Source organism: Abrus precatorius, unplaced genomic scaffold (assembly GCF_003935025.1).
Source record: "Abrus precatorius isolate BTA unplaced genomic scaffold, Abrus_2018 Scaffold9, whole genome shotgun sequence".
Taxonomy (NCBI): Eukaryota; Viridiplantae; Streptophyta; class Magnoliopsida; order Fabales; family Fabaceae; genus Abrus; species Abrus precatorius.
This window is the reverse complement of record NW_020874439.1, coordinates 6,869,050-6,882,370: the sequence shown is the minus strand read 5'-3', so window position 1 is coordinate 6,882,370 and position 13,321 is coordinate 6,869,050. Positions and strand designations below refer to the sequence as shown.

General features: G+C 29.4%; 1 protein-coding gene across 1 annotated transcript; it reads right to left on the bottom strand.

Annotated features, from left to right (window-relative positions):
• Positions 1–6,410: 6,410 nt before the first annotated feature.
• On the bottom strand, positions 6,411–10,858 carry LOC113849728 (putative disease resistance protein RGA3). The gene is made up of 2 exons (XM_027479840.1): positions 7,570–10,858; positions 6,411–6,914 (listed from the first exon to the last, which is right to left on the bottom strand). Exon 1 carries the CDS (start codon positions 10,752–10,754, stop codon positions 7,578–7,580), a length of 3,177 nt encoding a protein of 1,058 aa, XP_027335641.1. The 5' UTR covers positions 10,755–10,858; the 3' UTR covers positions 6,411–6,914; positions 7,570–7,577.
• Between the last annotated feature and the right edge of the window lie 2,463 nt (positions 10,859–13,321).

Sequence of the window (13,321 nt, the reverse complement as noted above, 5' to 3'; positions counted from 1 at the left end):
TCCTAATTGGCTTCAAGTGCAAACCTTCTACAATGGATTGAACCCAGCCACAAGACAAATTATAAATGTTGCAGCTGGGGAAACTTTAAATAGCATGACACCAAGAGCTGCATAAGAACTGTTTGAAGAAATGGCAATGAACAACTATTAGTGGAGGGCCACTCGATCCAAACCTGCAAAATCTGCTGGGATGTATAGTCTTGACGCAGTAATATCCTTGGCAAGGCAAGTTGAAGCCTTAGCAAAGAAGATTGATGGTTTATCTGTTAACCATCCAGTTGCTTCGGTGATGAGATGTGATATTTGTGGAGGAGGCCACCCTAATCATGAGTGTCAAGCTACTTAAGAAGAGCATGTCAATGTAATAGGAAACAAACTACCTTACCAAACTTATAATGGCATAAACAATCTGGGCTAGAGGAATTATGCAAACCCACTATGGAACCACAACCAACATCCAACATGGAACAACACACTCCTAAGATTTCAACAAGCTTCACATCCACCACCACCCCCAGCTGAAAAGAATTGAAATCTTGAGGAATTGATGACTAAATTCATTCAAACTTCAGAATCTCGATTTCAATCCACCGAGACTACACTATGAAATCAACAAGCCTCTATTCATAATCTAAAAAATTAGTTGGGTCAAATTTCTAGAATCCTCTCAGAAAGACCCCAAGGAAGCTTGCCTGGCAATATTGAGACTAATCCTAAAGAGCAGGTCAAGGCAGTAACATTAAGGAGTGGCAAAATATTACAGGAGAAGGGGAAGCAAGAGGTAAAAAAAGCTACAGTTGAAGAGGAGGGTCGATGTCAAGAAGAGACTATGGAAAAGCTCCCTATAGTGAAGGAATTCACATCCTCACTTCCCTACCCAGCAAGATTGAAGAAAGACAAGGATGATGAACAATTTGGTAAATTTCTTTCCTTATTTGGTCAACTTCATATCAATTTACTGTTTGTTGATGCTTTGGTACAGATGCCCAAGTACGCCAAATTTCTGAAGGATATATTTTCCAACAAGAAGAAGATGGAGGAGTTGTCTATGATAACTCTAAATGAAGAATGTTTTGCAGACAAAACAAGATGCTCGAGAAATTGAAGGATCCAGGGAGTTTTACTCTTCCTTGTCTCATTGGTAGATTTATAGTTGATAGGGCTTTGGCTGATTTAAGTGCTAGCATTAATTTGATGCCATATTCTGTCTCTAAGAAATTGGGTTTGGGGGAGCCTAGGCCAACTAGGATGAGTATTCAACTAGTTGATAGGTGTTAAGTGCTACAAATTCATGTTTTATCATTAATTTGGCACTCTTTTTGGGTTAAAATGTAAATAATTCTGGGCATATTAATCTCCAAGTAGGTAAATTAATCTAATTTAAGAAGTCACAAGAGTGGTAGTGTTTTAGTTTAAAATATCTCTCTTTTTGTGCAGAATTTGATGAAATATGAGGTCCAGGGCTACAGCCACAAAATTCTGCAACAAAATGAGAATTCCATAGAGTTATAGCCATAGCTATGAATCTATAGCTGCAGCCATGAGAAGACAAAGTAATTAAAGCAATCTAGATCTCCACAACTGCAACCGTGAATCCATAGCTACAGCGATGAGAATAAAAATCATGAATTTCCCTTATTTTGAAGACACATATAAAAGGAGATTTTGGGGGGAGACTTAAGGGAACGAATAGAGATCAAAAGAAAGAGAGACCCAAGAGAAAACAGAGCATAAGGAAGACGTGGGGAACGGATCACTTGGGAACAAGGAGCCTTCAATTCTTCCTCTTCTTGTAATTTCATTTTGTATCTTACTATGACCCTCACCATGAGTGGCTGATTTCTCTTGGATTGGATTCGATGTAATTACTAACTCTATTTCTTCTTGAGTTTATATGATATTTAATTACCTTACTCATGTGTGATTCTAATCTTAATGCTTATTTTGGCTTGATCACCCATTTTATGAACTAGGGTTTGGAATTTTGTTGGGAAATAATTTCTTAATTTGAACTGAATCATCACACTTAACAAACTCTGGTACTAGGAATAGACTTGGGTTTGTTAGTCACTTATGTTTAAGTTGTTGTTCTTAATGCAAAGTGTTATTCTTAATCATAGAGGAATCATGTTTTAAGACTAACTACCTTAGGACTTAATTTTGAGGGATCTGGTTAAGTTACTCAATGAATATGGAAGTAAGATAGTTGAAATCATATTTACTCATTGAAGATAAAGTGTTAGCAAGTGCATTTGAATCTAATCTCTTTCTTGCATAAGGTTTTCTACTAAATTTTACTCTATTTGCTTTTACTTATTTTTATGCAAGAATTAGATACTTACTTATTTCTCTTGAATACACTTAGTCATATATTTTTAGATTTTATTCTCATAGAAATCTATTTCTTTTGAATAGTTATTTCTTTTTAGTTTAGCAAAATTTATTATCATAATTTCTTTGCTTATATTCATTAACAATTAGGTAATCAAGTAGCAATTCTTAGTAACAGTTCCTGTGAATACGACACTTAGTACTCTATTTATTTTGTAATATTACTTTGACAATAGGTGCACTTGCCCAATAATCAATTTTTATACATCATAGGTCAAGACATGATTAGCATTTCAATTATTCAAGTGTGGTTAATGTAAGTTCATTATTTTTATTTAATTTCTCAATTACGTTATCAAGCACTAATACTTTATTCATATTGGCACTTTGTAGTTACCTACATCAACAATTCGTTTCAAAAGGGGTGGGTATTTTGCATGGATTCATTGACATGGTACAGCTTTAGAGCTTAAGGAACAAGCTTGAAGCTATTCAGGCATACATTCAGAGAAGGTTGTGTGAAGGATCTAAGGGTGTATACCTTGCACTATATTATTATGGGTAAGTATTTCCTAAATAGCTTTTTAAAACATTCTTATCACTTTTCCTAATTAGGCTTATATTTGTAGGAGTCATTGGCAATTGTTAATCCTTTGTCCTCAACATAACGAAGTCATCTTTCTGTGCTCGATATGAAATAAGCCTGAGAAAAATATAAAAGTCATTATTGATGTGTAACTACTACAAAACTTGCATTATACCATTATAATTTTTTTTACCTATCATATATCACCTAACATATAGTTTTAACTTCATCATGTATAGCTGTATGGAAGCATGCAATGTGATGGAGGCGAAGCATGTCATGAGAAAATAACCTACATAGATATGCCCAAGTGTACCTAAATCATTTACCTTAGATTCAATATTTAATATTTATATTTTTACATAACTTATTATATTGTATAATATTATTATGCTTATTTTTCTTCTAGTCACACAAACAAAAGGAGAGTTGGGAGTGTGGATACTATGTGATAAAACACATGCTGACTATCATCATAGCAACCATTACCGATTCCTGGACTTTGGTACTTATAGTTTTTTCTTTAAAACAAATTTGCTTGTTATTATAGTATTTAAAGTCTTACAAGTTTAATATATATTTTTAACTTGTAGACATTCAAGGATGTTGATCTAATTCCTGAGTAGGAGATTAATGATATAGAAAGACGTTGGGCACGATTTGTTTTAGAATTTAAATCTTGACTTGTTTGTAAAAGTTGGTGAATTTTTAATATAATTCTGGAACTTTGTGTGTGAGTTTCTATGTTTCAAGTTTTGATTTTAATGCAAAACAAAATTCCTATAAGAAAAAGCAAGATATTTTACATTTGTAAGACTATAACCGATAAAAAGTATGTTGACTAAAATATTTTAGAAATTACAAAAATTATATGAATCTTAATGATGCTTATACTTTTGTAATTCTAAAAGATTAAGTGAGGATATTTTTAAGTATATTAAAGAGTATATTCTTAGCATTTTCTATGATTCATTTTAATATAGATATGAAAAGGACCCACGGAAGTTTTAACAACACGCTCTTCGTCTTGAAGAGTGGAAAATATACCTTCAGTTAAATACATTGCAGAAATAAATTTCTGGAAATATTCTTAAATATTATTTCATAAATTTATTTTTAAAAGTATTTTTAAATACAAATCTTTAGAAGCATGTAATAATAATTTTTAAAACTAGTTTCCAAAAAGTTTTTCATTCAAAAAATTATATTTCAAAAATTAAATTTCAGAAGTTCTTAAAACATACTTTTGGAAGTTTATTTTAATACCGTCAGATATTAAGTTTCCAAAAAATTAAAATCACATCCTTTATCAAATAAAAAAAAAATTAAGGGCTGGTTTATTTTCTCTTTGAAAATTTATTTTTTTATTTTAAAAAATAAAAAACAAAAAAACTTATTTGTTAATATAAATTTTAAAAGCTATTTTTAAAAATATTTTTTATTTTCAGTTTTTAAAACAGAAAAACAAAATTAATGCCGAGGTGTTTTTGTTTTTATTTTTCTATTTTTTTTCTTAAAACAAATGAAAGTTCATCTAAAAACAGTTTTTAAAATTAAATTACCAAATAAATTTTATTTTATTTGGTAAATAGTTTTATAAAATTATTTTAAAATGTAATTTTTAAAAATAAAAAATCAAAACTAAATTAAACCCTAAGTTTTCAAGAAATTAAATATTTTTTTTATTCTTAGTTCGCTCTTAGCATTGATATTAGAATAACGTCTTTTCTCAAATTTGACTATTCTTTCCACCAAGTTTGATAATGTAATACAATTAGCGTTAAGCAAATTCACACTTATAGAGCCTCTAGAGGTGATGATTGTGGAATTGACACATTTATAGAGCCTCTAGGAGGTGAGTACTATTAATATGAAATTTGTATAGGATTCTATATGAAAATAGACATATTAGGACAAGCTCTTTTTTAGGTATTTGTAATAATTAATATTATCCCCCTGCTTGGAATCTTGGCGACATTTTTGTCCACAAATATATGATATTATATATACTCTTTTTGCATTCGTTATCTACATGTTGCAGCCTCGATTTTAATTTGTGTCGGACTCTGTGCACTAGCTATATTATTTCTTGCATGCGAATAAAATATACTAACTTATATAGTATGCTATGGAATTATTTTTAAAAAAAATTAAAAATACTAAATAATTAAAACTTTTGCTATACTTATTTTTTTCATAAACAAAATTCGAATTTGGTAATTTACTATGAGAAATTGTAAAACTTGTGTTTGGTAATTTACCATAATATATTCTTTTAAGGGAACTAATCTTTGACAGCTGCACCAAAAGGTTTTAGAATTGAATTCATGCATTTAATAATTAGAATTTTACAAATTACAGTTAATTTTTTTTTCGGTATTTGGTTTGCTTCTGACATTCATGACGTTGTGGAACTATATATCACATAGGATTCCTTTAAGCAATTAAAAAGTTGACCGACAGAGTAGAATAGCAATTATCGTTTAAGGTGTAACATTATATTGTTATCCCTTGTTTTAAATTGTGTTGATAATTAAAAAATATCATTTTAAAAAACAAATAATTAGACAAAATAAAGTATAAATGAAAGTAAAGTTAGATAAAAAAATAATAATGTTTTATATTTTCATGACAATATAATTTTTCATTACTCATCGTAAGAATAGAATAAAATAGAGTATTAATAAATAAAACTCAAAACTGATTTTTTAAAGCTCATAATGAACATAAAGATAGTTAATTTTCAAACTTAAATTCTTCAAAATAAATTTATAAACCTTGAAACAAACGCAATAAATATTAGTTAATAAAAAGAAAATTAAAAGAGGGAATTAACCATCGTAGAAAAGAGAAGAAAAAGAAAGAAGTTAAAAGATATTATTTACTAACAATATATTTTCACCTATTTATTTATTAAAATATTATAAATATTTGAGTTTTGCATTTGCTATGTTGCTTGGCTTGGTAGAAGTGCTATTAGAGAGGAATAGGAATGAACTCAAACGAAAATGGATTGGATTGAGTTAAAGGTAATGATGTATATATAAAAAAGTCCAATATACCTCATGAATGAGGTATTTTTCTAGACTTACATTGACTACAACATTGCTTTTCAAGAACTTATAAATTGTATGACAAAATTTAGTGATATTTTGTAAATATTTAGTGTGTCATTTTTTAATTAAAATTAATGTTATTTACTAATTTAATTTTTTATTATCAACTTTTAGTACATTTAATGAGATAAAACTTCAATTTGACCGACAACACTTTTAGTTCAAGATCATAAGTCTTGTTTTTATATTTTTGATTTTGAAATCCGTTAATTGTGTTGTACTTCGACATTTTCAAGACAATTTTATATTATTTTTCTTAGACAAAGTGAATAAGACCAGTAACATTCTAATAAATGCGTTAGGTCATTGAATTATTAAAAATAGCAGTTGTGCTTTGAATAAAAGGTAAGAAAAAAAATGTAAAAATGATTTCTTAAATCCAAAGTCAATGAAAATGTTAGTAATTAGATAAATTTAATGTAAAATACAGAGTGATAGATAGAAATAACGTCAATGCTTCCTCAACAACAAGGTGTATGTTAAATACTATTGCACATACATATTGAACATTCTTATTAAAACAAATATGTTATTATTGTGCAAAAGGAATTAGATATTGTCCTCACAATTTTTTCTATCTATTATCTAAAAAAGCTATGAAAGCATAGTATTTAGAAAATATGAACACAAGACACACATAATCCAACTTGTATTGGGCAAGTACCAGGTTAATTTTAAGGAAGAAACTGGATTTTTATGGCTGTCTTCTAGAAAAACGCTACCCCATTACAATGACCAAGACAATACCATAACCAAGAACCAAGCCCAATAGATATAGTCACAACAGCAAAATTAAAAAAAAAAATGTCTCATCAACTCAAGTATCTCTATTTGTTTAATCTCTATGCCAACTGAATTATTGGTATATTCATGTCAAGTATCTGCATAAAATTATGGAAGAAAGAAAGAAAATTTATTAACATGTATTATTTTAACAAATATTTTGAAATTGTTCAGTGAAAAGCATGATATACAAGACTTAAAACACATAAACAAAATATTAATAGATAAAGTAACAAAACCTTTCTGAATACATCCAATCTTGAAGTGTTATTTTATAAATGATAAAACATATTATCTTAAGCTATAAATAATTGAGCTTCTAAAATAATTTTTATAATGTTTTTAATTTTAAAAAATTCTCTTTAGTTTGATCTTATTTAATAAAAATAAATATTTATTTATTGATATTTATAAAATTCATTAAATTAATTTTTTTATTTTATTTAAAAATGTATTTATTTTTAATAATACCTGTACAATGCATTAAATACACGGTTAGTATTAATTTGAAGACAGACTCCAATATCGTTTAACAGTTGAAAAATAATTTTATTAGAATAATTTCTATTTAACATTGAAACAAATGCATGTTAACTCACAGCTATTTAAAAGTATTTTGTTAGTAAAGCCAAAACAGTTGAGTAAACGATGTTTACATTAAAACAAAAGCAAAAACTGTTTTGATATTGTAAATAATTAATTCGTCTTTAAAAAACTAAACAGAAACCAGTTGAAAGAAAAGGGTATCAATACCTTTATGATCAGTCATCATGAAGGATTTTTCGTGGGATGTGTGCGATTTGGCGACTAACAGCACTTGTCTCTGTTCTGCATTCTTTAAGTAAGAGGGGACAATTCTCGACCTCAAAGATCTTTAAGTTGGTAAGACGACTCATTCCTTCGGGCAGCGATGCCAAGTTTCGGCAGTATTCGATTTTGATACGCTGAAGCGACGAGAGGTTGCAAATCCAATCTGGCAAAGCCTTTAGGTTTCCACAGAAATATATCCTGATTTGTCGCAGAGAAGGAAGGCAGTTGGTGTCGTCCTTAAACCAAGTCTCAAATTCCTCCAGTGTTTCATTTTCAGACCATATAATTTGAAGAGACTCGAGAGGAGTCAGATTTTGCATCCAACCCTTTGGAAAATCAGTAGGACCAGAAATAGTCAATTGTTTGAGCATGGTAAGAGGAGCAGCGGAGGAAGATGAGTCCGCTGAACATGTTGACACTGTTGAGTTTAGTGTTGCTATTAATGGCTCTGCACTCGATCTACGCAACTCTAAATCCTTAACTTTTGGAAAAGCAGGCATGCAAGTCAACTTTAGACAGGAAGAGACATGTAGTTGAGAAAGACGAGGAAATGAGAGAGGTAAGGAGAGATTATGTGCATTCTCATTGATATCAACTCCCCGTCTCCGCCATCCCCTGAGATTAGAGCAAAACTCTAATTTGAGGCTCTCCAAAGAGGGGAAGAAGGTTACTGCACAACCATCTTCATCAAGATCTATGTATTCCAATCGACGAAGATACATTATCTCAAGTGACTTCAGGGACGGGAGACGTTCCAACGATGGAAGACAGCAACAATTATGAAAGCCAGAGAGAGAGATGTGAACAACATTTGTGAGGAGAGAAAGCCAAGTTGGGAAATGCACGCCTGGATACCTCTTCACATTCAATTGCTTAAGATTATGGTGGGGCCGAAGGTTTTCTAATAATTGGAAGCTGTCACTGTTACGGTTGGCTTCACCGAGCGAAAGCCAATCTAGAGTCAAGGACTGAAGAAACTTTTTTTCTTTTAAATTTACATCACGTGATTCCAGAGCCACGTCTCTAACACGACGGAGATGCTGAATTTCTAATTTGCCTCTTAGGGTTAAGTCCTTCAATTCATTTAGTGTGCCATATCTTGTTTCTTGGCTATCTCTCACGACAAAGATGGGTAAGAATTGCAACGAAGATAATTTTCCCCACCCAACTGCCATCTCACTCAAGGAGTGGTAATCAACCTCAAGCCATCTCAAATTCACTAATTTTGTGACCATTTCAGAAAATGATTCTTCATCACAGTTCTCCAATTTTAATGTTTGTAGGAAAACAAGATTGCTCATAGATTTGGGAAGACTTGGTGGGTGTTTAAATGCTTCAAGGTATCTTAAATGCTTCAAATTTTCAGTGGAACCAGAGAGATTGAAATGGAAAATTCGACCCATACTCAAGACGCGTAAGTATTTGAACTTTGCAATAACCGACAAATATTTCTCCTCTACAAAGTTATACGGCAAAATCAAAGTTCGCAGCCTGCTTGGGTCTAATGATTCCAACAAATGAATGGCATTGGATTCCAATGACACGTGCATGGGTCTACCCTTAACTTCTGTTGCTTCACTGTCCAAGTAACAATAATCATTGCCAGCAACCATCTCTGCAAGATCATGCATTAAATCATGCATTTTGAAACTAATGATCTCACCGTATTCATCACTCAGTGCATCTTGAAAAATTGAGTTCACCAAAAAAATCTTCACAAATTGGTTACCAATATCTTCGACGTGCTGCTCTTTAGTTGAACATATAAGGTAACCCTGTGCCATCCATAACTGAATCAACTCATTCTTTGAAATTCTTGAATCTTTGGGATATAAAGAGCAATAAGCAAAACATTGTCTCATTTCTGGGGACAAGTTTTCGTAACTGAGTTTTAGAATTGGCATGATACTAGTTTGCTCTTCACATAATTTCCAGAAGTCACCGCGTAAAACATCTTCCCATTCACTTTCTTCATTTTGTCCTCGTAACAGGCCTCCTAGCGATTTAACTGCCAGTGGGACACCTCCACATTTTATTGCTATTTCTTTCCCCGTTGATTCTAGATTTTGATTCACTCCTTCGGACTCATCCTCAAATGCAATGTTCTTCGACAAACTCCAAGATTCTTCATCGGTCAAACCTTCCAAAAGATAGGAAGTGCTGCCAGTCATTGCCTTTGCTACTTTTTTACTTCTAGTTGTCACTAAAATCTTGCTATCTTGAGCTCCACACATCAAGTACTTTCTCAATTCAGCCCATTTGTCATGTCTCTCATTCCAAACGTCATCGAGGACCAACAAATATTTCTTACCACTTAAATTTTTCTGAAGCTCTTTTTGCAACTTCTCTAATGGTTGGTCTTGTCTTTGGCCATCAGTAATTGAATCTAATATTTTCTTCAGAATAGTTTTCACGTCAAAGTTATCAGAGACACACACCAACATTTGCATTTCAAAAAAATCCTTCACTTCCAAGTCATTATACACCAATTGTGCAAGAGCTGTCTTCCCTAAACCACCAATGCCAACAATAGCAATCACAGAAACTTTTTGCTTTCCATGCGGTTGTCGCAACAAACTAATAATCTCCTTTTTACTATCATCTCTTCCAATGATATCAGACTCTAATACACAAGAGCTTGTTTCCCTCCATTCACTGTTAGTTTGCTTTTCCACCACAGATCTTGGGCTTAACTTTAAATCGTTCATTTCTTGTACTACACCATTAAAACTTTCTCGGATTTCTTTAATTGTGTAAGGCATTTCAGTGGGTAAAGGAAATTGATTTGAAGATGAAATGGAACGAAGTACCTTGTTTACTTCCTTTCCTCCTGCTGCATTCAATTTGTCTCTCGTAAATTCGATAGCAAGGTGATCTAAGAAGTTATCTGCAGCATGAAGTACTTCTTTGAAGTCAAATATCCAATTACGCACACGAACTTGTTCTTGTTTGTGGTCAGCGTCAAGGAGCACATCATTGATAGATCCAATTGTCTTCTTAAGCGCTTCCAACTCTTCCATCATACCATACCCCTCATACTCCTGTCCAAATTCAAGAAAATCTGGGGAAGCTAACCTCTGAATAAGATCTGATGCAACTGCAAATGGAACTGACTCATACTCATCCATGAGAGAAAGAAAACCATGAAGAAGGGTTGATAGTGATATTGAAAGAGAGGAATGCAATGTGTAAACACAGTGAGGAAAGGAGCACAAATGTATAAAATGAAATGAATGATGAAGCAATCTCATCCACACGTACCATATCCTTAGCTGGCCATTTTCTCAAACTCGGACTTCTTTTCTGAAATTCTAAATGAAATCACTAAAATGAATTAATGAAATACCAAACGAAATAAACACGATCTAAACTCATACTTCCATTGATTCTTTACACAAGCATATTAATTTTGTCAATTATTAAGTTTGATGTGCATGATATTTGCAAAAATATTTTTTAATTATTTATAATTTAAGTTTTTTAGTTAACATATTATTTTCAAAGATTAACTATTTTATTATAAAAATAAATTGTGTAATAATTAAATAGATAATGTAATGTTAATGAATGAAACTTATTATAATAAATCATACAGTATCAAAAAAGATATTGAATATATTGAAAGACTAATTTAAAATTAAATCCTCAAACGAAACACATACCAATCTTGAAAACATACTAAAATATTTATTTCACATTTTTAGTCAATCATGAATTCAAGAAATATGTAGTGGCACTCAAAATTCTTGAAGACTAATTTTAAAATTAAAATCCTCAACCTAATTAGTTTATGATTTTTGCTTTAAGACACCGATTAAGAAATTAAAAAAATGTACATGTTTTTTTTTTGTTGAGAATTAAAATAGAAATACACTGAAAATCACAATTGATGTGCATTTAATAGTATTTTTTAATAAAAAAAATCTCTTTCAATTTATCAACAGCATATTTCTTCTGTGAATCTAAGTGACAGCTAATTGATTTCTATGAGAGTTTATGTAAACATAATTTAATATTTGAATCTGTTAACTTCAGAACAAAATTTATCCCTTTTGTTATAACATGATCAAATTTTTGTACTATATTTGTCCTGACAATAAAATATATGCATTATACTTTACTAATTCATTTATTTTCAGAAAAGAAATTAAACTTTATTTATAAAATACATTTTTTTTATGATCCTATCTAACTCAAATAATATTACTTTCAGTTGAAATAACTTTTTTAAAAATCAAATAAAAATATTAAATTATTTGTTTATTTTATACAATTCAAATAGAATATTAAAAATGACAATAAAAAATTCATTATAATTATTTTATATAATCTTGTTGAATTTAATTAAAATACATTAACAATGTAAAAGTTATTTACATTATCATTTAATCATCAACTGACACATTATTAACCATATTGATTTTTGTAATCAACTTTTATAATATAAATAAAAATATACTATATAAGAAGTGAAATATTTATTAGAGCTACTCTCCTTTATAATTCGTCACATGTATATTCCAAGATTCAAATTCTAATAAAGGGACTAAAACAAATAACAAATTACACGTTTAAGGATTAATTTTTATTTTTTTTCCTTTGAGGAACCAAATAGAAAGATTGCATTACTTCAATTTAAAGATCATATCTCATATGTGTGGGTGTGTATTATTTAGAACTTTTTGTTGTCAACTTCGTCTAATTTTAGAGTGAAAAATATAATTTGAATAAATATTAATGTGAACAATCAAAATCAAAATTCAGTATATTTTTGTCTTTATTGAAATTTAAATCTAAATACAGAGAATAGAGCATCCTCTCTTCTTCTTTTTTCCGTGTTACTTACGAAATTATTTTATATTAACAAATTTTTTATTGATGTATAAATTAAAAATATAATCTTACATAAATTAAAACTATAAAATAAAAATATAATTAATTTAAATACAATGAAGATAAATAATTTATATTTACTTATAAATAACAATTAAAGATATGCAGATAAACAACGAAAAATCGTTCTCATTCTAATTTTTGTCCTTAATTTTGTTCAGCGGAGAGACAAGCAAGCTGATAATAAAACAGGACCCAACTTATCCCACTAAAAACATGTTCTAATATGATGTTAATTCTGACAGGTTCATTTCAAAATTAAAATCGGTGTATTTAGAGAACGGATTCGCGTTCTAATTAATTCGAGTTGTATTATTATGTATTATTATTGACACTTTTAGACTTAATATATAATATTTTTCATATTATAATATCATATTTTATTTATATTATTTGTTTTAAAATCATGCTGTGAAACATAATTTAATTTTAATTTATACTTCATTAATTCTATGATTTAGCTATATATAATATAAAAATTAAGGTATTTGAATAAAGTGTTTGTTGTGGTACCATAAAAATTTTTTATGGGTATCATACCCAAAAAATTTATACCAATAAAAAAGAGAAATATGACAAGTTAAAAAAATATTATTATATATAATATATTTAAAATTATATTAATTATATTATTTATTATATGATCCTATTATACATATATATTTAATATTAAATTTTTTATTTTATTATTTTATTATTTTTTATAAATTTTTTTATTTCAAATAAAATATAATTTATATTTAAGTAATTTTTATTTATATAAATAAAAAGAATTATAAATAATATATTAATTTAATAATTA